The sequence below is a fragment of the Emys orbicularis genome, chromosome 25 (genome assembly GCF_028017835.1).
Source record: "Emys orbicularis isolate rEmyOrb1 chromosome 25, rEmyOrb1.hap1, whole genome shotgun sequence".
Lineage (NCBI taxonomy): Eukaryota > Metazoa > Chordata > Testudines > Emydidae > Emys > Emys orbicularis.
In genome coordinates, this window is record NC_088707.1 from 11694255 (window position 1) to 11721468 (window position 27214).

Here is a 27214-nt window from a genome sequence, read left to right on the forward strand (position 1 = left end):
TCGGGCTGGGGGCTGCCCCGCGGGGCACATGGAGCCACCTGCAGGTGCCGCAGGGCGGCCGTCCCCCAGCGCCGCAGCCGGGGCTGGGCAAAGTGGCCCAAGTCACCCAGGGGCTGCGGCAGGGCGGCCAGCAGCAGCAGCAGCAGCGGGACCATAGAGGGCGGGGCGCTGCCATGCAGGTCCCACGTCCCGCTCTCCGGGGCTCCGCTCCCTCTGGGGCTACCCTGCCCTGGCTCCTCAGCCCTCTGCCGGGCGGTCCCCCGGCTCTGCCCTCCCGGGTCTGGCCGGTCCTGGAGGCGGGAGCCATGGCTGGAGGGACCCTGGGCTGAGGCGTGGCCCGGGAGCCCCGCTGCTTACCCCGACCCTGCCAGCGCCGGACCGGCTGGAGGCGAGGGGGGAGCGGGCGGAGTCAGCACTGGTGTGGGGGAGCCCAGGGCTGGGGCGGCAGTGGGTGCGGGTGGGGTTGGGGGGAGAGCCCAGCGCTGGGGCGGCAGGGGGTGTGGGTGGGGGAGGGCACTGGTGGGGGGGTGAGAGCCCAGGGCTGGGGTGGGAGGCAGCCAACAATTTTTTTGCTTGGGGCGGCAAAAAACCTAGAGCTGGCTCTGACCACATCACCCTTGTTGCTTTTGTCTCTAATCTTAACCCATAGACTCTCAACAGGCTTTTCTCCAGTTTCATACTGGATCTCTGAGCAGTCATACTGCTCTCTTACATACAGTGCCCCTCCCCCACCTTTTCTCCCCCGCCTGTCGTTCCTGAACAGTTTATACCCATCCATGACAGTGCTCCAGTCATGTGAGTTACTCCACCAAGTCTCTGTTATTCCAGTCACATGATAGTTTCTTGACTGTGCCAGGATTTCCAGTTCTCCCTGCTTGTTTACCAGGCTTCTTGCGTTCGTGTACAGGCACCTAAGATAACTAGCCGATTGCCCTGCTTTCTCAGTATGAATCAGGAGGCCTCCCCTGTTGCACCCTCCTCCTTGTGATTCCTCCCGGTATCCCACTTCCCCACTTACCTCAGGGCTTAGGTCTCCATCCCCTGGCAAATCTTGGCAGTATAATTGGTGCCCACGTGGAGAAGTATTCTTCTCTTCTGTTCTCTTCTCCTCTCTTCTGAGGCCCAGACAAGGGTGGAGAAGGTGCTAAGGGCTGCAGGGAAGTGGCCTGGGGAAATAGACTGCAGGGTTGGAGGGGACGCAGCATGTGGCTGCCAGCTATAGGGTCTCTGGGCCGTGACCCGGAGTAGTGGGTGGGCCCGCATTGAGACAGTGGATTGTCGGTCCCCCGGAAGGGAGGGAGAACCGAGTGCGGCACAGCCAGAGGGCTGTGTCTGGAAGAGGACGCTGTGGTCCTGGGAGTGACACGGGTCCTGGAGCAGAAGTGATGGCAGCGAGACGTCACCAGATGAAGGCACGCTGGTGAACAAAGCTAATTCCCAGGACAGCCAGCAGGAGGCACCACAGCGATGAGTCCACACCATCACATCGCCGCTCGGTGATGATTCACTTGGTGATGACCTGTTCTGTTCATTCCCTCTGAAGCACCTGGCATTGGCCAGTGTCGGAGGACAGGATACTGGGCTACATGGACCTTTGGTCTGACCCAGTATGACCGCTCTTATATCCAAATTAAAAAAGGAAACTTTTCAGGGGATTCCTTATCACCAGTGCTGTTCATGATAGAGATGCTGCCGCTAACACGGATGCTCTGTGGGATAATTTGTGCTTATTATCAGCGAAGAGCAACAGCCAGTTAACCACTTGTAATATATGGATGATCTGAAACTGTATGGATGGTCACAAAAGGAGATGCAGAGACTGATGACCTATGTAGAAAAGTTTGAAGATACAAAGTTTCAGGTTGGCTTGGCTCAATGTGGAGTGGCGTCTGTAAAGATGGGCAAGCTGGTACAATCAGACGACATACAAACTGATGAAGGTATTTGCCAAGCTAGCTCTCAGCTTGGTCCCTACAAATACCTTGGAATCAGGGAACTGTCTGAGTTACTACAGAAGGAAGTCAAAGAAAAAAGCGAGGAAAGGATATTACAGATGACTAAGATCTACTCTAAGGACAAAACTCAAAGAATTTTATCTTAGTCTTTAATATGTGTCTGATACCTGTAATACTGTACACTGCTGGAGTGATCAAGTGGCATGAAGAAGAGAAGAAAAAAATGAATATCCAAACAAGAAAGCGCCTAGTGATTCATTATTATTATAGGCAAGCATCAATCCATTGGATCATGGTATATGCCCAAGAGGTCTAGTCAGGTGCCTGATGAATCCGATTATGGCTGACAAGCCCAATTTGAGAACGACGTAGCTTGTTACAAATTTTACAGATGCATGTGTTGTCTGAGATGGAGTCCAAAATTACTGCACACGGATTCCAGCCTCTGCATCAAAGTCGCTTTCTGTTGAGCTGCACCCAGTGCCAGATATTCCCTCCAGATTGGACGGATTCAGAGAGTAATGCATACCAATCAAGACGTGGACAGGACATACATCCGACGAGGTGATGGAGGAAAAAGGTCTGCTATTGGTGGAGGAAGCAATTGAGAATGAAGAATATATCATCAAAATACGTGAAGAGTCGACCAGAATGAAAGATAATCTGGTCGCGATAACAAGAGATGGCTGAGTGTGCATCCTAGGCCAAGAAAGCATCAAAGAAAGGAGAAACCAAATCAACAAAGGAAGACAAAAGATTTACACAGAAATCAGTGCACGTGCAGTGGTGGAGAGAGAGACAGCCTATTAGTGATCGGAGTTGAACAAACTCCTGGCTTGTAGAAGGCCTCTCAAGAGAGAGACTGAGAGCCTTACTGTGAATGGCCAAGAGCAGTCGGTCCTTAAGGCTTAATTAAGTTTGCAACAGAACTGCCCAACAGAACTGCTCCCCGAACTGCAGTGTTCCGAAAAGGAAAAACCAATGGAGCATGTATTGAGCACCGGCAGGAGCCTGGCTGGGAGAGAATATAGGAACAGAAACAATGAGGCTGCCAAGTGCCTGCATTGGAGCCTCAGTACGGATTTAAACGAACTGGGCGATGTTACTACCACCAGATCAAAAGCGCACTAGAGAATGAAGAGGATAAGATTTTATAGGATCTGGCAGTTGTCACAGACCTAACAGTTCAGGCCGGACATAGGTGCTGTAGGAAAAAAAGGCAAACCAGACGATGTTAATTGATATTGCCATCCCAGCAGACAGAAATGCAAACAAGGAGGTGATGACATATGAAGAATTCTGCCATGAAGTGGACCAATTATGGAAAACTAGAAAAAGACAATCCAGTGATTATTGGAGCACCTTGTGAGACCCTCTAAGCAACTTAGGAACACATTAGGAGTGTGAGACGTCATGATCAGCCACCTCCAACAGACAGTGCTCCTGGGCACTCTGAGAATTTTAAAGAAAGTCAAAGGAGAACAAGTGCATTTGAGCACTTAATATGCAGGAATTCTGCAGAGGGTTTAACAAAATTCCTGGCTACCCAAACCTATGGGTTCATAGTCAGGATTTATTGGTGACCCATGGTGATAAATTTTAGGCAGCAGCTTTCCCTTTTTTATGCTTAAAGTTCTTGTATGTTAATTTTTTTTTTAAATGATGTAATACTCTGGTAATAGTAATTATCAGGGGGTCAGAATTTAGAGAACATCCAGCATCAGAGATCAGGAGATTCATTATGTGCAGGACCCAAGTGCGAAAAATGCTTCTTTGCAACGTCCTCCCAACAGAGATGGGACAGAAACATGACCCCCAGGAGAGGAGGAAAGGGGACTGGGAAGAGAGAGGGTCAGCTTCTGCTCTCATTTACATTGGGTGTTAAATTTACATGGAGCTACTCCAGATTTACACTAGTAAAGATATTCCGGTTTAAACAAAGTATAATTAAAAATAATAGTGTTCTTCCTTCATTTTATTAATTACTAAGGGATGGAAGCCAAAAGTAGGTAGAGCGAGGGGGTGAGCAGCATCCTGCATGGATAATTTCTTGTGTTCCTTAGATGTGTAGCTAGTTCTTCTTGGAGTGCTTGTCCATATATATATATATATGGACAAGCACATGTGTGCTCAGTGCACTCGAGACAGAGGTGTTTGGTCAGCAATATCTGTTGGGACAGTGCCTTTGCCCTTATAGTCCTCATGCCTCCCTCCAAGAGCATGAAACGGGGGCTTGCCCCAACCTCTCTTCAGATATGTAGATGGCTCCCAGAGACTCTGATGTTTGGTGCCTTATGCACAGACTGTTATGCGGGTGCATCTTGTTGCTTAGCCATGCTAAGCCTGGTTGGCAATTTTACCTTTCCTTCCACATCTCCCTCTATTCCCTTATTACGTCTGTTGCACTTTGCTGAGCTGCCTCCAATTTGTCCGTGCCTAGAACTGTGTTCCGGGCGCAGCATCACCAGTGCTGAATAGAGGACCTCTTGCATGACACAATGTGCCCAAAAGTGCATCTCCACGCCACACTGCGCTTGTATCTAATTCACTGTCCACTCATTCTGCCCCCTACCTCCCCAAATGGCTTTCGGCCATTGCTACTTTCCAAACTGTGCCTTCTCACTTGCTAGCCAAAATATTAACTTAAGTAGAGTGCAAAGGAGGAGAAAGTCCAAAGCGAAGGCAGGGGCAGACTTCTGACAAAAGGAAGGAGAGAAGGGGGGCAGGATTATAATTTGAGGATTCCTGCCTCATGTGGGTTTAAATATCAACTTTAATGTTCCACTTAATGTGTCTTTCCAGAGAGGGATGGGGGTGGGGGCTTCTGAACATCTCATGGTAGCCATAAGGGGAGGATGGGCCTCTTCAGAATGCCCACATCACCATGACCTAGAAGCTGTCAGCCAAGTATGTGGGTTTATTGTGAATCTAGTGGAAAGGAACTTTCTGACATCACAAGCTTCAAATCCCCCATGACTGGTAAGCGTTGAGGTCCGATGGTTGACACGTGCAAAATCCCCAATTGATAAGCACTGAAACCTTGGTTATTTGAGCCCCGGCAAGCTGCAATTCTTGGTTAGCTTGAAGGTCTGCTGTAATTCTAACAAGCTCCTGGGCTCTGTTTGCTGCTCCCCTTCAGCTCTGCTGAGCGGACTGTGCCTTGGGGAAGCCAGCCAGTGCTCTCGGAAAGTTATGTTCATTATAGGGGAATTTGGGAACGCAGACTTCAGAGCATATTGGACTAGTTGCTCCCAGTTTCCCAAATGCCCAGTTAGTGTAAATCAATGGAATTTAGCTCCTAACTGCCTTAGGGTTTGTCTACACAGGGAGTTATTCCGGAATACAAGTGTTATTCCAAATTAGCTTAGGCTACATCTGCACTACAGGGGGGGGGTCGATTTAAGATACGCAAATTCAGCTACGCAAATAGCGTAGCTGAATTCGACGTATCAGATCCGACTTACCCTGTTGTGAGGACGGCAGCAAAATCGACTGCCGCGGCTCCCAGTCGACGGCGCTTACTCCCACCTCCGCTGGTGGAGTAAGCGCGTCGATTCGGGGATCGATTGTCGCGTCCTGACGAGACGCGATAAGTCGATCCCCAAGAGATCGATTTCTACCCGCCGATTCAGGCGGGTAGTGTAGACCTAGCCCTAATCCACTTCCAAAGTGGATTAAGCTAATTCAGAATAAGGCACTGTTGTTCTGAAATAGTCTCCATGTGTGGAGTTAATCGAGAATAGTTAATCTGCTCTAAATTCACACCCTACTTTATTCTGGATTAATTTTCATGGGTAGACAAACCCTAACCTTTGCACTCTTACGTCACTGAGACACCTTTGAAAATTGTACCCAGGGTCTTTAATGACATGATCACATAGTATATTTTCCACAGGCCCCCTGGCTTGTTCAGTTCACATGATGGACACACAAGGCGGAAGAATCAAAGTTGTGCAGACAGCTGTGTAAACCTGGCATTTCCTACATTTTCAAGTGCTTGACCTTGCAGCCCAAGGCTTTTTCCACACTTGTGGTGGCCCCTGGGATACATGTAGCTATACGTGGCAGTGAAATGCTCTGGCAGGAGGAAGGCAACCGGGAAAAGCACTGGCAGTGGGGTGCTGCCGGAGCCTTTCTTCTCTGCCTTCCTCCAGTCAGAGTCTTCCCCCACTGCTGGAGCAGTGGGGAGTCTGTGGGACACTACACTGCTGGAAATAGCCGTGCAGATGGGGGAGGCACTGTTTGGGCGTGTTGAGAGCCATGTAGGGTATATACTCTATGGTCCAGGCGTGTCTGTACTCTACCCTCCAAAGCAATGCCTCACTGTCTACACTGCTATTTGTATTGTGCTAGCTGGGCTGGGCTCTACCCTGCCATAAGTGAAGACATGCCATAAGTAATGTTCTTTTAACATACGTGGGTTTTTTGAGCAGGGGAAGCTTACGTAATGCGGGAAATATATTTCAAACCAGATTTCTGCCTGGTAGAAAATAGCTGTGGTCCCTTGGGTACCTCAGAAAGAGACAGAGGTTGTCTGGACAGTGGCCTGGCCTCTCCAGGAGACAGGGCAGCTTACCTGCAAAGGGCCCCCCTCCCATCCCTAGAACCCCTCTGGCACCTTTAGGAGTTGTGGAACCTGCCATAACGCAGCTGCTACCCAAGGGGGAAGAAGCCCACAGAACGGGCCGCTCCGTGCTCTGGGTCTGGAGAGGCTATTGATGTTTCAATGGCCAGCAGCAGCGTCTGCAGATGTGAGCCTGATTAACCCCCCGAAATGACAAATCCAGAGTCTGCTTGGTTCACCACAAAGGATGGTCCTGATTTTCTCCCACATTGTCCATCAAAGAGCCCTGCAGTGAAACGCCACTGAGCGGACAAGTAGCACACGGCGATTTCTCCCCTCCTCCCTGAACAGCACATTTGCCAGCATAATAAATTCATCCCAACCCCTTTTGGTTATAACGATGTAGTAACGATTCCAAACATGATCCGACGCACGAGCTCCCTTTTAAATCTGCATGCGACCCTCAGAGCCACGGCGGCCAGTTAGCGAAAATGTTCTTCCTCTGGTGACTTAGCATTCCTGCTTCTCTTTTTAGAGGAAACTACGTTTGAAGCTGGAGTCAAAGTTCAGATCCACAGCCAGTCGGAGCCGCCCTTCGTCCAAGAACTTGGCTTCGGAGTGGCCCCTGGATTTCAGACCTTTGTCGCCACACAGGAGCAACGGGTGAGTCTGTAGTTTGACGTGTGGAGTGGGGGCTATCAAACATTTTCCTGTGGTGGGTCACTTCTAAGGGGAGAGATGGAGAGACCCTTTCCTGAAGCAACTCCCCTAATCCTGTTTTCCCTGCACTTCCAGGAGGGGTACAACCTACCCTAATGAGGCTGCTACTCTGAATAGGCAACTAAGTAGCCCAAGGTCTGTGGTCACCACTCTGTCAGGAGGCAAATGTCATACAAACTTGGGTGTGGCTGCTTGGTCACGTCTCTCCGCTCTTATCTCTGTGCTGCTCATTCTCCCTGCCTGGTGCTGCCCCCGCTGCTCCCAACTCTCCAGGGAAATTAGTGACGTGTATTTCTCCCAGTTTTTCATTTCAGCAGCAAATCGGATCACTGTTGAATTTACCTAAAACACCCCTGACAACAAAGAAATGCATGGAGCAAGCACAGATGGGGAAGGGGGATTTGGTGGGAGGTATTTGTTTTCATTGGGGGTGGGGAGGAAGAGAAAGGTGCTGATCAGAAAAACCTCTGCCAACCCTGAAAGTGTCCAGTCTGGGCTCTGAGTAGATGTTGCCATTTCTGTTTGAAAACTGAGAGGTCCTTTATCTTTGGGACAAAACCAGCGTGATGGACAGAGTGCTCGCTTGCAACCCGCAGCTTGAGAACCACTGAATTACAGATTTAAACCCTATCCCTTGAATATAAGCTTGCTGGCATTCTACCACGCTATGGGATCTCAGGCTACGAAGAGGAAATTTCAGCACTGGATTAGGAGAATTAGCAGAATTAGGAGTGAAGCCCGGTGCATGAATTTTGGCTTGTTTGTTGGCTTGGATGTTCGCTGTAAAATGTAAAGTTTCAATGGGGCGAAGGGGCTGCCCCTAGCGCTGGGCAGACATAGGTTTGCTTCTGTCTGACGCGTGCCCACACCTTTGAAGTCAGCAGAACCAACCTGAAAATTGCATAGAAACAAATTTACTTTCAGAATGTTGGCATTTCTGCCTCCTGATCAGAACCGGGACGTGTTTGAAAACGAAGACTAGCATTAGCCAAAGTCTTTCCCCATCTCCAGCGATAACTAGCTTATTTTATCCAAACTGGTTTGTCCATCTGTAACTGTCACTGGGATGATCTTATTAATGATGTCCATATGAGACACATGGGTCCGATGGCCATTTACAGGAAAGCTGCTGTACACAGACGTAGCAGTGTAAAAGGGTGTTAACGTGAGTATAAATATACTGTATACCCACTCTAAAGCTTGCAGTGCAATGAGGCCTTAGTGTAGAAAAGAACCAGGCCCATTGGAGTTCCATACTAGTACTTATGGTAACGACCAATGGCTAAAAATCTGTACACAGAAATTCTCATTTGTCCTGTCATCGCCTGCTCTCGGTAGCTGGTGTTTTGTGCTGTCTGGGAGGATTATGCAAGACTGAAGACAGGGTGTGGAATCTGCCCTGCTGGTCTTACAAACACACAGCTCCCCCTTGTGCCTGGGGAAGAGAACGTGCCAGACGGCTGGAGGGCTCTGCTCCCATTCCATGTGGCCAGCCGAGCCCAGAGGGTGAAATCCGGTAGCATTCCCGAGCAAAAGAGACCAGTGGGGAGTAATCGCCCAGAGGAAGTTCCCCGTGTGCATCCGAGATCTTTGCACGTATCCCCTGCCGGCTGTTCGCACACTCCGCTGGAAGCGTGGGTGAACACAGGCCAAAGGCTAGAAGCTAGGCTTTGCTAGCGAGGCTGATTTGCTGCAGTTAAATCAGTCTGTGATCCTCCATGTGGCTCATTGGAATAACGAATCCCTGACAGCACCCCCGCCCTCAGGTCTTGATGTGTGACAGTCGGAGAGGCTTTTATTCATTGCCTGTCATTCGAAACAAGCCTGCGTGAAATTCTAATCTGGCAGGATTGTGGGAGGGGAGAGGGTGGGTAACACACAGATTATTTCTGGAGTGGATGAACTGGAGGCTGACGGTAGCTTGTCGGAGGGGCTCATTACTCCTGGGGAGGGCTGTACGAAACCCAAACAGTCAGAACAATAGCGTTTAGTTCCACTCGAAAGGAAACGTTTTCTTTTCAAAGGGTTTTTTTTTTTTTTTACCTTTAAAAGAAAAATTGATCTAAAATTTGAAAGGAGACAATCGAAAAATGTGGGCCAGAGAGAGGTAGAATAATTTTGAGGTGCCATTTGGGCACCTGCCGGGAGGTGGCAGACCCAAAGTCCAGTCCCACTGCTACACTGACTCAGTATTTATGCCCAGCGGAACAGCTTTGACAGGAGAGATTGAGAGCCTGCCCCAGACGACCCTCTAACCTAGGGGTTAGGGCAAGTTCAAATCCCTTCTTCACAGCAAGCCCGAGGGGGGAACCTGGGTCTCCCACGCCTGGGGGGAGCGCGCTAACCACTGGGAGAAATGTTAGCAGAGGGGCACTTCCTCTGTTTGTCTTGGAGAACGACTGACGTGGTGTAGGCACCCGCCTCTTGGCTGTGAATCCCAAGTCGAGGGAGATGCCTCCCTCCGGCCCAGAGTTAGGGCCCTACATCCCTATGAGGGGCGGGGCTTTGGCTGCTTTCTCGACCTTTCCTGTTGGCTAGTTTAGGTGGCTTCCCGCTCAGCTTGCTGGCTTGTAGTTGCCCAGGAATGGGAGTCATAGGAGTTCAGCGCTGCTGTGCTCAGCGTGGTAATGTCCAAGTCGCCCCCTTCCCATACAGAGTGGCGGAAGGGTCTGAAAGTAGCCCTCCTGGCTTGGAAAGAACGGCCTAGGCCTTTGCCTTATTTGATAGCGCCAGAGACATGTCGGGCTGGATGGGACCTCACCAGGAGAGCAAGTCCAGGCCCCCTGCGCTGAGGCAGGACCAATAAACCTAGATCATCCCTGAGTGGAGTTTGCCCAGCCTGTTCTTCAAAACCTTCAGGGATGGGAATTCCCCAACCTCCCATGAAAGCCTGTTCCAGAGCTTCACTGCCCTGTGAGTTAGAACATTTTTCCTAATATTGCCCCTAAATCTCCCTTGCTGCAGATTAAGCCCATTACTCCTTGTCCTACCTTCAGTGGAGATAGAAAACAGTTGCTCCCCATCCTCTTCATAACAGCCCTGGGGTGCTGAAAGCCATTGAACCAAACTGAAAACCCTATATATGATGGAAACCACTTCAAGCCAAGGGGGGGTGCCACCCCCACCCCCCAGCACGCTTAGTTCCAGCACCCCTGTAACAGCCCTTCATATATTTGAAGACTTATCAGGTTCCCACCCACCCCAGTCTTCTTTTCTTTAGGGAAAAAAACAGTGAGGTGGCAAAGTTTGCAGATGATACTAAACTGCTCAAGATAGTTAAGACCAAAGCAGACTGTGAAGAACTTCAAAAAGATCTCACAAAACTAAGTGATTGGGCAACAAAATGGCAAATGAAATTTAATGTGGATAAATGTAAAGTAATGCACATTGGGAAAAATAACCCCAACTATACATACAATATGATGGGGGCTAATTTAGCTACAACTAATCAGGAAAGAGATCTTGGAGTCATCGTGGATAGTTCTCTGAAGACGTCCACGCAGTGTGCAGCGGCAGTCAAAAAAGAAAACAGGATGTTCGTAATCAGTAAAAAAGGGATAGAGAATAAGACGGAGAATATCTTATTGCCCTTATATAAATCCATGGCACGCCCACATCTTGAATACTGCGTACAGATGTGGTCTCCTCATCTCAAAAAAGATATACTGGCATTAGAAAAGGTTCAGAGAAGGGCAACTAAAATGATTATGGGTTTGGAACGGGTCGCATATGAGGAGAGATTAAAGAGGCTAGGACTTTTCAGCTTGGAAAAGAGGAGACTAAGAGGGGATATGATAGCGGTATATAAAATCATGAGTGATGTGGAGAAAGTGAATGAGGAAAAGTTATTTACTTGTTCCCATAATATAAGAACTAGGGGACAGCAAATGAAATTAATGGGCAGCAGGTTTAAAACAAATAAAAACAAGTTCTTCTTCACACAGCGCACAGTCAACCTGTGGAACTCCTTGCCTGAGGAGGTGGTGAAGGTTAGGACTATAACAGGGTTTAAAAGAGAACTGGATAAATTAATGGAGGTTAAGTCCGCTAATGGCTATTAGCCAGGATGGGTAGGGAATGGTGTCCCTAGCCTCTGTTTGTCAGAGGGTGGCGATGGATGGCAGGAGAGAGATCACTTGATCATTGCCTGTTAGGTTCACTCCCTCTGGGGCACCTGGCATTGGCCACTGTTGGCAGACAGGATACTGGGCTGGATGGACCTTTGGTCTGACCCAGTAGGGCCATTCTTATGTTCTTATGAGACTAAACATGCCCTGTTGTTTTAATGTTTTAAATCCTTGTCAGCCTGGTCCTGGTATCTGTGAGTCACCAACCCATGTGTGGGTTGCCAGGTGATCTGGTGATTGATTGCTATGGCTAGAACGGGTGATCATTATAAGCAGGGGACTATCGAGTAGGAGTAGGGAGGTGATATTACCTGTGTATATGGCATTGGTGTGCCTGTGACTGCGAGACTGTGCCGAGTTCTGGTGGCCGCACTTCCGAAGGATGTAGAGAAATTGGAGAGGGTTTAGAGAATGGCTGTGAATATGATTCGAGGTCTGGGAAACCTTCCTCACGGTGAGAGTTAAGGTCTGTCTACACTGCACGTTAAGTCCAGGCTCAGACTTAGGTTTCAGCCTAAGCCCCTCTTCCATCCACACACAAATCAGTCTTACTCTGGTCAGCAAGCACACAGGACTGGAGTCCTAGGATCATGGTAGTGGGATGGGTCATAGCCAAGTCCCGCTGTGACTGGGGTCCACATCCTGTCATTTTGCAGCGTGGACCAAGTCAAGGTGCAGACTGGAGTCAGAAGGTCTGCGTAGCGCAGCGTGGACATGCTAGCCAGGTTCTGAGACCCGGGTCCAGCAATTGTAAACCAGGTTTACAATGCAGTGTGGATGCTCAAACATGGCCAAGGAACTAGACCTTTTTAACTTACTGAGGTTCAGAGGCAAGTTGCTCACTTTCGGTAAATCCCTAACAGGGGAGATGATTTCTGATAGTTGACGGCTCTCCAGTCCAGCAGATAAAGGCCAAACGAGATCCGGTCGCTGGAAGCTGAAGCTAGACCACTTCAAAACAGGAACAAGGCACCATTTTTTAACACAGCTTATCTCAGGGTGTGATAGATTCTCCACATGAATTCTTGAACTCGAGACTGGATGTCTCTATCTCGGATGGACGCTGTAGTGCAACCTCAGGGTATTGGACTAGATGCAGGATAAGATTCCCTGGCCAGGTGATTGATTGCACTGGCCGTAAATTCTCTGAGCTCACTGCCTCCCTGATGTCTACCTCAGACATTCTCTCCCCAGGTTTATTTTTATTCCAAGGGTATTTGGTGACTACCGCTGTTTTCAATATGGATTACCTCATAATGACCCCTCACCTTGACTGTTTTCTGTTTGGATTTCATAAGGGTTGATCATTCGCTGTATTGTTTCTATTACATTTGCCAGAGCCCACAGAGGGGATTTCATCCCTGCCTTACCTTGTCTGGGTGCAGGCCAGCTGGTGCCTCTGTTTCCCCTCACACAGGTTGGCTCTCTTGACCTGCCCAGGAAGGCCATACCGCCATGCCCCAAGTCTCTTTCTGGGCACCGCTTTATCCTTAAAACTTAGTCAAAACATCAAACCCAAAACAGTTCCTCTAGGTAGGCCCTGGGTTACAGCCGCTGTTGGCTTTCCCCCGGCTTGTCTCCATCCTGAAAGGAAGATATGCCCTCTGCTTCAGGGCCCCAATGCAGGGGTCTGTCTCCTGTTGCAGCTCCTTCCCGCAGAACTTTCTCAGCCCTTCCTAGAAAACACTTGATGCCTTCTCAGCTGGGCCTGATAAATGAACAGGGCTGGCTGGCTCCCGGCCCTCCAAGGGGCAGGTGACCCTGTGGCCGTCCCTTCAGAATATTGTTGTTTGGTGATATTGTGTAACTGGCTGGTGAGGGTGTGTTACAGGTCCCCTCCGTGGCTGCTCCCCAGAGGAGATGAGTTGGAACAACCAGCAGCAATGGCAGCCTGGCTCTCAAACTAGCTAGATCTACGTTGGCCCAAGAGGGTGGCTATCACAATTGCTCACTTACGATAATCCCAACATGTGCTGGCCACTTTCCAGACACTCAAGAAGGGACAGTCCCTGCCCATAGGGGCTCAGGGTCGAAGGACAAAGGGAGAAATCAGCTTGTCTCCTTGCAGGCAGCATGACAATATTTCAATTATTTATTATCGCCAATGGTGGGAGGCCAGCAGCAAATAACACATCACTTCCCTCGCGTCCCAGCAGCGATACGCTATCCCTGGACTGATCAATGAGATGTGACATTGCTGTTAGATCTGGATACTTGTTAGGAGCTTGAAAGTCAGCCAGTGGCATAAAGCTCTTTCCTGGAGCTTCTATTCTTTGCCTTCCTCGTTGCCCTTCTCAGGTTCTTCCTGCCCTTGTGTTCTCCTTCCAGTGCAATGGGACTCAAAAACTCAGAGCCAGTTCCAGGAGGCGTTGGGTTTCTTTGGTCATCCATGGCGTTAGAGCCACAACTGTTCCGGTTCAGCTCAGATTAACTCAAGGAAACTCACCACCCGATTTTCCACTTACCAGTGGAAATGTACCACCAAACGTATCTGTAAGCCAAGGACCATCTGGACCCTGGAACCCAAATAACCACAGCAGGTTTGATACACACCGGTTGTTATTTCAGTATAAGTCTGCGCATGGACGTTCGTATTCTGAAACATAGTGAGCTAACTGAAGTCAGTGCATGGACGTGCAGTGAAGTAATTAAAGGTGTGAACTGCAACCCATTTAGTTCTTGCAGTGCCAGTTTTCGGGTAGGCAAGTGCCAAGGAAGGGCAGTGGATCCTTCTGGTTGATCAAGTCATGGGTTTTTGCCTGTCTGTATCTTGTGTGAAAGTCCAGCGGGCTCTAGAAAATGAGCTGCTTTTATTCTTCAGCTACCAAGAACTCATTTCTAGTTGAACACATCAAACGCTCTTTGGGGGGCGTATGCAACAGCTATTCAGGTATCGAACAGCTGCTCTCTAATCAACACATGGTTTGCTTGCCAAACCTTCTCCATTCCCATGTCTATGGCTCAGATTCTTAGGCCCGTCCAACCCTCCAGGGAGAAGCTGTTGCAAGCCGGCAGTTCTGTCAAGGCGTATATTGACCATACACCCGAATGCCCAGAGCCTCTGGGATTGCCCCATTTTAGGGGGACCCTCAATGCTGCCCCCTCCTGCACGCTGGGGCAACGGCAGCAGGAGTGGGACCAACTTGCTTTCCTTCCCCTCCTTTCATCCACCTTGCCAAGATGCAGCTACAGTATATCAAAATAAACCCCGCGGCTGGGGCTTGCTGGGTGGAGAATGTTCCCCTTCCATACAGCACGGAGTGAACCCGCTGCTCCGTGCCTGAGAACACAGAGGTCATTTGCATTGGGAGTTAGATCGCCGCAGCAAGGTGGTACACAGGACTGGAGAGGCTGTTGATTCAAGGTGCGATACTCACTACCGAAGAGACTGCTGCTAATTCATTAGGGCTCGTCTGCCCTTAAAATGCTGCAGTGGTGCAGATCCTGCCACCCCCCCGGAAAGGTGGGAGCTAGGTTGATGGGGAATTCTCCCACTGACCTAGTGCTGTCTACACTGGGGGTTAGGTCGATTTAATGGTGTCGTTACACTGACCTAATTTCCTATTGTAGACCAGACCTTAGGCGTCTATTCCTCCAGCAATTTCTTTTTGCTACAGAACGCACATGTCAGATGCTACAGCTTCCATGGGGCAGGGGAACAGGCAGTGGAAACAGGGTGTGTGTGTGTACACACACACAGCAATGGGGGGAGTATGTTCATTTATTGGCATGTGCAGAGGCTTGGGCTAAAGTGAAACTGTCAGGAATTGAAAACCGCCCTCAACTGAATTAATACCAACGCTTTGGACCAGTAAAACTGGAGCGATTTAAAAAAAACCTCGTCTTGATCCGATTTGACCATTTATGCTGTCTGTCTTAGTTCTAGGCCCCCATTAGCAGGGCATGGCAGGCCAGCATCCTAACCACTGGACCAGCCTCCCTCTCGTTTTCTGTGGATTTGCTTTGTCCATTTCCAAAGCCAGAAATCAAGTCGTAACAGCGATGTTTTCCAAAAGGGGTTTCCAACGGAAAGGTGCAGTCAAATTGACCAGATGCTCACTGCGATGCTCTGCTGGTGCATGCCAGCCCCAGAGAGACCTACCGTGCAGAAAGGAAACTGACCAGTTGTTTTCATTGCCCCCCCGAGTGTGAAATGCACAGAACAACCCAGCAGGACAAGAGGGGCAGCGCGACTGCCCAGTGGTTAGAGTGTTCAAGACTGAGGTGCTCAGATACTTTGGTAACGTGGGTTTAGAGCTACAATGGACTGGCCTAAATAGCGACATCCGGTGAACGAGATTTTGGTTTTTTGTATTATTCCAGTTTTACTGATCCAAAGAGCTGGTGTTACTACAGATGAGGGCGGTTTTCAATTCCCGCCAGTGTCACGTTAACGCAAGCCTCTGCACGTGCCAATAAATGAACACTCCCCTCCCGCCCCCCACACCTCTTTCCACTGCCTGCCCCTTCCCCCCTGGAAGCTGTTGCATCTGATGTGTACCTTCGGTAGCAAAGAGTGCGTGATAAAGAAATTGCTGGACGAATAGGAGCCTAACTGATTAGCAGCAGAGTCTTTGGCAGTGATTATGGTGCCTCGGATCAAGGGTCGCTCCAGTCTAGCGTTTGTATTTGTGCATCTAACTCGTTAACATTGAAAAGGAGATTAACGCATGTTTTGGTCAACGTTAGCAGAGTCTCTGAAATGCCAGCTCAGAGTCTGGGGGCAGCGGGGTCGTACCGAGGCGCACACCTCACGCTCTTCTGGATGGCCCTGCCAACATTTCTCTCTAATGAGCTGCGTATCACAAATCACTTACCAAACTTGAATGAGTGTGAGCCCCGCAAGCAGGCCGGAGATGTTGGGAAGCATCATAGAAATGTGGGGCTGGAAGGGACCTCAAGAGATCATCAGGTCCAGCCCCCTGCACTGAAGCAGAACCTAGTAAACCTAGACCATCCCTGACAGGTGTTTGTCCAGCCTGTTCTTAAAAACCTCCAATGACGGGGATTCCACAGCCTCCCTGAGTATCCTGTTACAGTGCGTCTCTATCCTTTAGTTAAGAAGTTTTTCCTAATAGCTAACCTAAGGGTATGTCTTCACTACCCGCCGTATCGGTGGGTAGCAATCGATTTATCCGGGATCAATATATCGCGTCTTGTTAAGACGCGATATATCGATCCCCGAACGCGCTCACCGTCGACTCCGGAACTCCACCAGAGCGAGCGGTGGTAGCGCAGTCGACGGGGGAGCCGCGGCCATCGATCCCGTGCTGTCTGGACCCCAGGTAATTCGATCCAAGATACTTTGACTTCAGCTACGCTATTCGCGTAGCTGAAGTTGCGTATCTTGGATCGATCCCCCCCCTAGTGTAGACCAGCCCTTAATCTCCCTTGCTGCAGGTTAAGCCCTTCTTGTCCTATCCTCATGGCACATGAAGAACAATTGATCCCCAGTCTATTTAGAACAGCCCTTAACATATTGGAAGGCTGTTATCAGGTCCTCCCTCGGTTGTCTCTTCTCTAGACTAAACATGGCCAGTTATTTCAACGTTTCCTGTTCTAAACTTCTGATCAGTTTTGTTGCTCTCCTCTGGACTCTTTGATTTGTCGGAATCTTTCCTAACATGGGATGCCCCAAAAATCAGGATAGGGGACAGAGCACCCCCATTTTGGAGGCGACCGTTACAGCTCTCAACATGACATGGTGCCGGGGAGCAGCATCATTATGTCCATTTTACAGATTGGGGAAACTGAGGCACAGAGCGGGAAGATGATTTACCCAAGGTAACAAAATAAGTCAGGGCCGGAGCAAGGGTCTCCTGATTCCCAGTCCACTGTTCCAGCCATTACTCCACCTTTATTTGAGATCAAGCACACCACTGATCATTTACTGGCCCGATAATTTACTCCTCTATGATTACTTGTTTGCTTGCTTGTAAAGAAAGCCTCTTGCTGTTTTGGCAGCAGACGAAAGGAGGGTTTTTGTGTAGCGAACCTTTGCCAGCTGTGAAAAACGACTCCAGCAAAGCCACCGGCCCCCTTAGCAAGATCACATTAGCGCCGTAAAATCCACTAATAGCTTAAGTGCGAGAAATGAATTGCTAGAGCGGTGATTAATAAATACCTTTGCAGCCTTTTACATGGCACTCGGCAGCAAACTCATGTATTAGTTCTCAAACAGGTAATGAAACGCGGAGCTGGGTATTGTATTATACTCTGCACCAGCCTGACACTGAAGCAGTTTGGCAAAACCTCCTTCTCAAATGCAACGCGTGTTACAGGAGCAAGTGGTAATTGGAAATATTTGTCTCCCGTTAACGTGGCTGCTTCACGGACATTAGGAAACGTGTCTGTGGCCTAATGCCTACAGGAAAAACAAATAATGTTCTCGTTCATGCACTCACAAAGAGTTGGGCTCCAGAACACAGGTTCTCGAGCAGGGGGGCCATAACCCGAGGGGATCAAGACAAGGTGTAAGGGGGTGGCTGTGACGGGTTAAATCACAGAACCCCTCTTGGGAGCTGCCACCTGATGTGCCAAGACTACTTCTGCCCCTGCTCTCCCTGTCAAACTCGGGACCCCAGCACCCTGTCTTGCTGAGCCAGACACTCCCGTCTTCTCCAACACAGACCCAGGGTTTGAATTACTTGCCCCAAAGCTGCAAGCTTCACTGAAAGCAGCTTACAGAAGTGTTCCTGTCTTTAACACTCAGATGCCCAACTCCCAATGGGGTTTAAACCCAAATAAATCCATTTTACTCTGTATAAAGCTTACACAGGGTAAACTCATTAATTGTTCGCCCTCTATAACACTGATAAAGAGATATGCACAGTTGTTTGCCCCCCTGCCCAGGTATTAATACATACTCTGAGTTAATTAATAAGTAAAAAGTGATTTTATTAAATACAGAAAGTAGGATTTAAGTGGTTCCAAGTAGTAACAGACAGAACAAAGTGAATTACCAAGTAAAATAAAATAAAACACGTAAATCTAAGCCTAATACAGTAATACAAGTGAGTACAGATAAAATCTCACCCTGAGAGATGTTTCAATAAGTCTCTTTCACAGACTGGACGCCTTCCTAGTCTGGGCACAGTCCTTTCCCCTCGTACAGCCCTTGTTCCAGCTCAGGTGGTAACTAGGGGATTCCTCATGATGGCCGCCCCCTTTGTTCTGTGCCACCCACTTATATATCTTTTGCACAAGGCGGGAATCCTTTGTCCCTCTGGGTCCCCTCCCCACTGGAAAAGCACCAGGTTAAAGATGGATTCCAGTTCAGGTGACATGATCACATGTCACTGTAAGACCCCAAGCCTTCATTCCTCCCAGCCTGACTCCCAGGAAGGCCTGCCTGCAAACAGAGCCATCCACAGTCAATTGTCCTGGTTGATGGGAGCCATCAAGATTCCAAACCACCATTAATGGCCCACACTTTGCATAATTACAATAGGCCCTCAGAGTTATATTTTATATTTCTATGTTCAGATACAAGAGTGATACATTTATATAAATAGGATGACCACACTCAGTAGATTATAAGCTTTGTAATGATACCTTACAAGAGACCTTTTGCATGAAGCAAATTCCAGTTATATTAGCATATTTTCATAAAATCATATAGAGTGCAACGTCACAGTGGAGATCAACCCGCCGTTTCTAGGTTACTAAAGGGGAGAAGGGTCTCAGCTAGACCTGAGCTGGATGAGAGGGAGGGGACCAAAGGGGAGCCTGGTATGAAAAAGGTTGGGGGGGCGGAGAGCTGCAGTCACTATCATTCACTTGTTCCTATTCTGCTGCTTTCCCTGCCTTCCCTTGCTCTTAAAGGTTCTTTAGAGACCGCAGCTGTCTTTGCTTTAGTTCCCCCTTCCAGAGTGTCCTGTTTTATTAAAATAAACAGGACTACACAGAACACTTGAGGAAGCGATTCCCCCCTAGAGAATGAAAGGAGGAAGGTGAGCCTGGATTGAATTGCCTAGTGTGACTGAATTAGAACTGTGTGTCATAGGCCCCGTACTGCTAATAGCGGATGATGTTTTTCATTTAGTTCGGAAGGCCTGGGCTTTTGCTGGGATTTCTGAATGGCCTGGTGTGCACCCTAGGAATAGCCAGGACATTTCTCGGTGGCCACTGATGTGTTACATTGAAGCAGAGTTGGGTGGAGCCAGGTACAGTGCTGGGAAGAGTTGGTTTCATAGAATCATAGAATATCAGGGTTGGAAGGGACCTCAGGAGGTCATCTGGTCCTGCTTTGAGCAGGGGGTGGGACTAATCCCCAGCTGGTTTGAATCCTGGTTGCAAATGGTCACTCACACACACCCCAGAGCTTTCCCTTGAGGGTTTGGCCAGCAGGCCCCTGGCATTACTTGATCCCATGGCCGAGGGGATTGCTAGATCTCTGCCTCTCTAGTTGGGAGCGTGCAGGGGGCAGCTTGGCATAGGCCAGCCAGGTGGGTGTCTGAAAGTCAGAGAGGTGGCACCCAGTTAGAAAGAGAACTGGCTCCCAAAGGGAGACTTGGCAGGAAATCCCCTGGTCCCTGGGAGAGGACGATGGGAAGTGGATATGTATTTGGAGCTGCCGTCCTCTGGATGTCTCCTCCATTCTGTGTGCAACACGGCACAGCCAGTTAAGTACTTTGTGGTGTGTGCTGGATGGGCATGGCTGTCTTCTGAATCAAGTACTGACCAGTGCGGAAGGCACTAGACAGATCCTTGATCTGAGCATCTCGAATTGTAAAGAAACTGGCTTTTCATACTCCCCCGTTGAGTGCAATTCCTCAGGGTTCTATTCTCCTGGCTAGTTACTTCTTGAATGCTGACGTGGTGCTTGGCTATAACATATATCTGTAGCCGGAAGAGTCCCACGACAACAGAGAAAATGAACCAAAATGTTTAGGAAGGATGATAAAATCTAGAGCTTTGTGGAAAGTGGCAGTTACTCCCTGCCAAAGATTATTGTGCCTTGGAAAGAAAATGAACATCACTCCAGCTGTACTCAAGAAAACAAACCCCAAATCATAGATTAACCACCTCTGCTGAGCCGGGTAGGTGTTTTTCCGCTGTGTTATCAGGAAAATAATAAGAGCTGGCATTGGAGACCAACCCTGGGAGATTCCCTGTAACTGGTGGGGGCCATTCCATCTTTTGCATCAGTCTGAGAATTCTTATCCTGTAGTTTACACAGCGACAGGCAAAATCCGCCCCGCGCAGGGGAACTGATTGCCACGTGCAGCAGGGATCTGAAGAGAAACTATGTTTCTGTGTAAGCAGAGAGACAGGGAGCTAGTAGTTCCTGGCAGCTGTAATTCAGAGGATTGGTCACTCCAGCTGTCAGGAGGTTTTATTTAAAGGAATCTGATTCAGTCCTAGCATGTTTGACCGAAAGCTTATCCAGCGATGATCTGATAAATCACCAGCGCTGTTGGTAAGGTAACTAGGAGTCATAGGACAAAAATAAGGCTGAACCACAGGGAAAACTTCTGGATGGTGAGAATCATTAGGCTGAAGAATTGTCTGTCTAGGGAGACTGGCATGTTTCACCCTGGACAAGATGCAGCGTGAGGTCCCTGTGGGCAGGACGCAGGCGACTGTAACGCATCCTCACAGTCATCGGGTTTTGTTTTACCGCCTTGCAACAAGTTGCTCCCCAGCCAGTCGGGGAAATGATCATCTTGTGGCCCATGCCGTTGCCTGGGTGCTCCCGGGCCGGTAGCTTCTGCTTCTCACCAGAAGGTGGAGAGCGGTCTGTAATATCTCAGGCAAATCGGCGTTTCTTAGAGGCAGGTCCCTGGCTATCTGGCATCTTGCCAGACCCATTGTGGGGACAGCCACGTGAAACCACAGAACGAATGCTTTGCCTGTTTGCCCTCCTTTACTTTGTAGCCTGATTTGGGGTAGGTTAGTAGTGTTGATTTAATTTATCCACTTAATTTCATTTTTCTTTAATTAATTAATTAATATTTTTATTAATGTTAATGGTTTAATAATTATTTGAATATTAATTAGTATGGGTATTTGGCTCGCCAATTTGTTTAATCAGAAGATAGAGTTCGTCCCGAATCAGGCTTCACAGAGTTTATAAAAGGAAATTCGGGGTTGTGACAGGAAGTTTACACAGAAACAGATGTAGTCATAAAGACTTTTTATTAAAATCAATGAAGATAAATGGTAAAACAGTTAGAATTACAGAGTTACACTTGTATCACAGTTCTTTAAGAGAATATAAGGCTATACACTGCAAAATGGATTAATACTCACACCCTGTTCTTGATAATAATCTGGTGCTGGTAACACCTTGGGCGTTTTTCACACTTCTAGTAAAGGAAGCTACTGCAAAGTGACTTGCTTTCTAAATTAACTCTATATACCTTATCTAAATAAAAATGTAAATGAGATTAAATCCCTTTTTAACTTACAGTCTTGAAAAGAATGAAGAACAACCTATCAATAGCTAATAGTCGTGTGGAAGATGAGTAGTATCGATATGTAGTTGAAAGGTGGAGGCAATGAAGAGTAGACAGGAGTAGGTAGATGGGTAGATTGCCTGTCTAATGGCAAACTGCCTGCCTTTTTATAAGGTATTTAATCGGAAATCCTCCCTCCTATGCCCATATTTCATTCTTTCCCCACGGAAATGTTAGGGTACACTTACCCATAGGCTAGTATGCATATGCGTATGGATGACAGGTATGTACGCACTTGTGGTAAATACGTTAGAATGTGGGCAAAACCCCTCATTTTCCACCCCATTTTACTATTGGTTTAGGTAAAGGTCTCTAGACGTCTGCGTGGGTGTTTTGCCTAATTTCACTTTTTCCTGGGAAGGGTCTCAAAAAGGTGTTAACTACGCATTAGCTTTAACATACAGAGTTTAACCTGTAGGTAGGTCTCTTGCATTACAGCTAAACTTACTTTTAATATAAATCCAATACATCAAATACTCATTTTATAAGAAAGATATATTTATACAGACAAGCAGATTAATCCTTAGGGCTACAAGTTGCCCCTCAGACACCCGGACGCTTTGACTGGCATCACAGGGCCCTGCCTTCCTCCCCTGCTCAGTGTGGACAGTGGTTCTGCGGCCAGTGCAAAGATCCATTAATAACCACTCCTAGGGTCTTCATTTTATCCTGAGGCTCACGTCCAGCCTCTGTCTTGTGTTCCTGAAAGCTCATGCTTCAGGGTCTCAGCCGGCCAGATGCAGAGGTTAAGAAGGGTTTGTTTTTTTATCTCCTTCCTCTGAAGCATCAGAGATAGCCACAGCTGGAGATGGGACATTGGATAGGGAGGGCCAGTGCTCTGAGGTGGCCCTGAGCATCCTCCCTCTCGGGGGCTTGGCTGGCTGCTTCTTGCTCAGGGTCTTAGTGGGGTAGGGAATTTTCTCCCAGGTTAGATTGGCAGTACCTGGGGGATCATCTGGGTCTATCTCACCTAATTATTTCCCTTTCCCTTCAGGGGTCTCTGGTGCACCTTGGCCCCTCCTATTCTCTGCCAGTGGCACATAATAGCCCAGTTTCCGGAGGGCTGTGACGCTTTGGTCTCGTTTCAGGTGTTGGGTTTAGTGCCCAGGGGCTGGTGGTCCCTGCTCACCGTTACCGCTCTGACTCTCCACGGCAAGAAGCCATTCCCCTGTCAAGAGAAGGCTCTGCCTTTGGCCCTGAGTGGGCTTTGGGGAGTGGGGATTGAGCGTGTGCGGCCGGGGAAGTCCCTCTCCGGGACCCGAGATGACGATACATCGCGGGGAGGCGGGAGTCCTTTCCCCCGCAGGGAGTATACAGACCTTCTGTTTCCATGAAGGTTACAGCATTTCAAACTGGCCAGCTACAGAGAGCAGATGCCCTCCCCACTCAGGCAGAGCGGAGTCATTATACGGCTCCGGGGAGCAATGGGACGTGCACAGGGCCTCTGAAAAGACTCTTCACCTTGGGTTGATACCTCAGTGCCCTGCTGGCCTGAGAAGTCAATGTTATCCAGGCTAGGGATGTGGCATTCTTTTAATGGCGGCCTACAATCCACGTGGAATTAAGCTGCAGGAGATGAAACTCATCCCCCCACGGGCCCTCTTAATGTCATCTCTGCAGAGTAACTTTCAATCACCGGGCGCAGAGTCGGGCCCGAGAAGCCGAGCGGCAGCGTGTTCATTCCCCTGCCAGCGCCGTTCTCGCCTCTTCTCACGCCAGGTTTTCGCACATTACCTGCCTTTCCAATATACAACCCGCCCCCCTCCCTGGGCTCATCCCCTCAGCCAGCCCACTTCTCCTCGTCAAAGCTAGAGAAATTCCCCTGGAATGGGGGAAGTGGGGCAGCTAAGACAGGCGTCTCTTCTGAGCAACCAGAGAGTTACACCTAAAACATGTCCTGGAGGGCTCAATCCCTGCGAAGCGCCATTGGTTTATACCGCTATTAAGCGCAAATGAAATGATCGGCCGTTTGAAAAGGAATCGAAGTTGGCAGACAAAGTGATGGTTGTCTAGCGTCCCTCGGCACAGGAGGGACATGGAGTGTGCGCTACGAGCACTTTTGCACACTTAGCACCAAACAATTAGAGATAATAAAACCGATCGGGGTAGCTGCTGCCTTGAGTTACCCTCCCCCCCGCATCATTAAGATGGGTGTGTATGTATCTTTAAAACCAGTGCTTTGGGTGTAGGGGTGGGGGGTTGGTCCTGTGACTCCGGGGGTTGGTCAAGGGCTCAGAAGATCTGGGTTCAGTACTGGGCTCTGCTACTGTCTCCCTCCGTGACCTTGGGTGAGTCACTTCTCTCTGTACCTGTAAAATGGGGTTAATGGTATTTCCTCTGTCTATTCAGACAGCAAGCCCTTTGGGGTAGGGGCTGTCTCTGTATGTACTTAGTAGAAGGGGGCTTTGATCTCTGTTAAAGACTCTAAGCACAAGTGTAATCCAGAGAATACGTGGTGGGGTAATTGTTTCTGAAGTGTCTTCCATGTATGGAGAATGTCAGTCATGTTTTAATTTATCCTTATAAGGCAATGGAAACCTGCACCTATCCCCGACGGACTGGGCTGCCTTATCTCAATCAGTCAATTCAAAGAGCAGGCCCACTATGAGTCCCACTGCCCCGCAGCTGCCCTCCTCCCCTCTCTCTGTTAAAGCAAACGATCAAAGCGTAGTCAGACAGAGAAGTGCCCCCGAATGAGTCCTGTCTTTTCCCGGTCGGTGGTAGTACTGAGCAGCGACGCTCTTTTATCCTGATGCTCAGCTCTTACGACTGCAAAGTGCTGCCACCAACCCTCTGGGAGGCTGGGGGAGCATGTCCCATTTCACAGCTGGGGAGAACTGAATGTGACCTATGGGAATTGGGTAGTATCCCTTTAAGGAGCGGGTGATCCCTCAAGTGGCGCACAGGGTGTGCTGTGGTTCTGCAGAGCCCGCAGGGCCCGTCCTGTTACGGAGGCAGAAGAGTCGATGCTGAGGCACAGTGTTGAGACTGGAATACATCCTACAGCTCCCAGGCCTGTGCGTGAAGCATCTCTGCTCCGCTGAGGTTTCATACAGAGCGCGCTCCTCCTGGCATGGCTGGATAATGACTGTAAAACAGCTCGGTGCGGCTTCCAGCGCCATCTGTTGTTTCTGGTTCCGCACTTCCGGGCGGGGTGGAGGGAAAACTGTGGCCCTCTGGCTGCAAAGACCTGCAAAGGCCACGTCTACACTGCGGGGGAACAAACCCAACCCCGTGGCAGCGAGTCTCGGAGCTGAGTCCCCTGACTCCGGCTCGCCCGATGGGGCTAAAAGTAGCAGTGTAGACGTTCCCGTTTGGCTCTGGCACCTGGCAAGGGGGAAGGGTCCCGGAACGCGGGCTCCAGCCCGAGCCTGGATGTCTACACAGCTATTTTTAGGCCTGCAACGCGAGCCCCAGGTCGCCGAGTTAGTTGACCCAGCCCGGAGCCTGGCTGCCGCTGTGCAGAATTACCCTTTAATAAACTCTCCGGGGGGCAGGATGGCAAATGAGCTTGTTAAACGCCACTTTAAAAATAGCTGCCGTGTTGGTTAGTGGCAGCGCAGGCTGGTGACAGCCCCTCTGCCCCGGGGGCAGGTTCGGTGCTCATTAATCTCTCCAGGTGAGCCCATTGGCAGCGACTTGGCCGCCTCTCCGGCTGACGGCTCCATTATCGACTCGCTCCCGCCCTTAGGATGTTTTCCTCCTACATCTACTCCAGTCTTGCCCTTTTGCAGTGGGAGGCTATTACTTCTCCTAAGACACCTTTGATTAGCCCCAAATAAGTCTTCCTCCCGCTGCCCCTGGGAGTCTCTGTTCAGAGCCGTCCTCCCCGCCTCCTTTCCTGGAAATGAGAGAAATTAGCCACAGCCTGGCTTCCAGATGCACCGAGCCCCGGCAGCACCGGTTGAAATCAATAGGAGCCGGAGGTGCCTCTGAAAACTAAGCCACCGAGTCTTTCATACGGGAGCCCTCTGACTGCCGTCAGTCTCCGTTGTTGCTGCTTGTTTTAGAACAGGGCGCTCCTGGAATTGTTTAAACCCACGGGGGGCAGGAGCTTCCCTCACCAGCAGCTTTCTCCTTGTGGCTGCTTCTCGGATTGCCTTTGCCTCCCCGCTTTACTCACCCATTCGGGGATGCCGCGGCTCAGTAACGGCTCATTTGAGCAGGGGCTGTGGGAGCAAGTCCACGGTTAAGGCGCGCGCCAGCTTTGCACGGAAAGCCTCCACCAACCTTCACTCAGGGCAGGTCTGCATTCAAAACGCTGCATCCGTGGAGACGCTCCTACACCGACAGGGGAGCTTCTCCCATTGGCGTTAATCCACCTCCCCAAGAGACTGTATCTGTATCAATGGGACGGGGGGTTGGCTCACGAGAACTGCGCCGCTCCGGGGTGTAGATTTTTCACACCCCTGAGCGATGTAGTTGTACCGAAGTAATTCTGTGGTGGAGACCAGGGCTCAGGCTGTAGTGTAGACGTGGCCTGAGGCCTGCCACACTCTGGAAACGTTTCCCAGTACAGTAATGTCCACTAGGGGTGTGAGTTCTTTGCAATATTTCTGTACCGGGCAAAACCCTAGTGTAGACACAGTTATGCCAGCATGCAAGTGTTTTTGCTGATGTAGCATATTTCACACCCTGGACCAATCTAAGCTATACTCAGGCTGGCTGGCTGGTTCTTGCTCAGGGTCTAACTGATCACCTCATGTGGGGTCAGAAAGGAATTTCCTCCCACCCCCCGGGCAGATTGGCAGGGCTTTAGTGGGGGGTTTCATCTTCCTCTGCAGCTTGTGGGTGCGGGTCACTTGCCAGGGTTATCAGGGCATATCTCCTTTAATCAATGGCCGGCCATTGCAGGGGCCTTGGGCACTGGTGCACCCACTGTTCTCTGCCTGTTCCACGTAAGAGACTGGTCTCCTGTGAGCTGGGATATTTTGGTCTTGTTTCTGTTGGGTTTAGTATAGCTATACCAGCAAACTGTCTGTAGTATAGAACTGGCCTAAGTGAGCGTCTTTCTGCCTGAAATCTCTAGGCCAAAGAGATTCCCTCCCGAAGTTCAGATGGACGAGGCATCCTGGAGAGGTGAGTCAAAAGGTGCTTCTGCCAAGACTTCTGGGATATTCTAGAAAATCCTACCCCAAACATAGAACACTGGGTACAGCACTGGTCACCCCATCTCGAAAAGGATATTGCAGAGCTAGAGGGGGTTCAGAGAGCGCCGACGACCATGATCCAGGGCCTGGAAAAACCCAACGCTGCGGAGATCAGTGCTGGTAGGATAAGCTAGATCCACAGGGAGAGCTGCTGGAAGAGAGAGTGCCCAGTGCTAAGACAGACCCGCTTGTTTAAGAACTTCATTAAATGTAGTTAGTCAAAAATAAGGTGGCAAGT

The 27214-nt window shown here is 49.5% G+C and overlaps 1 protein-coding gene across 2 annotated transcripts in view; it reads left to right on the forward strand.

The window, feature by feature from the left end:
- LOC135894522 (acid-sensing ion channel 2) overlaps nt 1-27214 on the forward strand; it is a 1171365-nt gene that overhangs the window by 1052096 nt on the left and 92055 nt on the right. For both annotated transcript variants that reach the window (XM_065422633.1, XM_065422634.1), the window contains exon 3: nt 7055-7182. In XM_065422633.1, coding sequence (XP_065278705.1) covers nt 7055-7182 — 128 coding nt within the window. The remainder of the gene's footprint in view (nt 1-7054; nt 7183-27214) is intronic.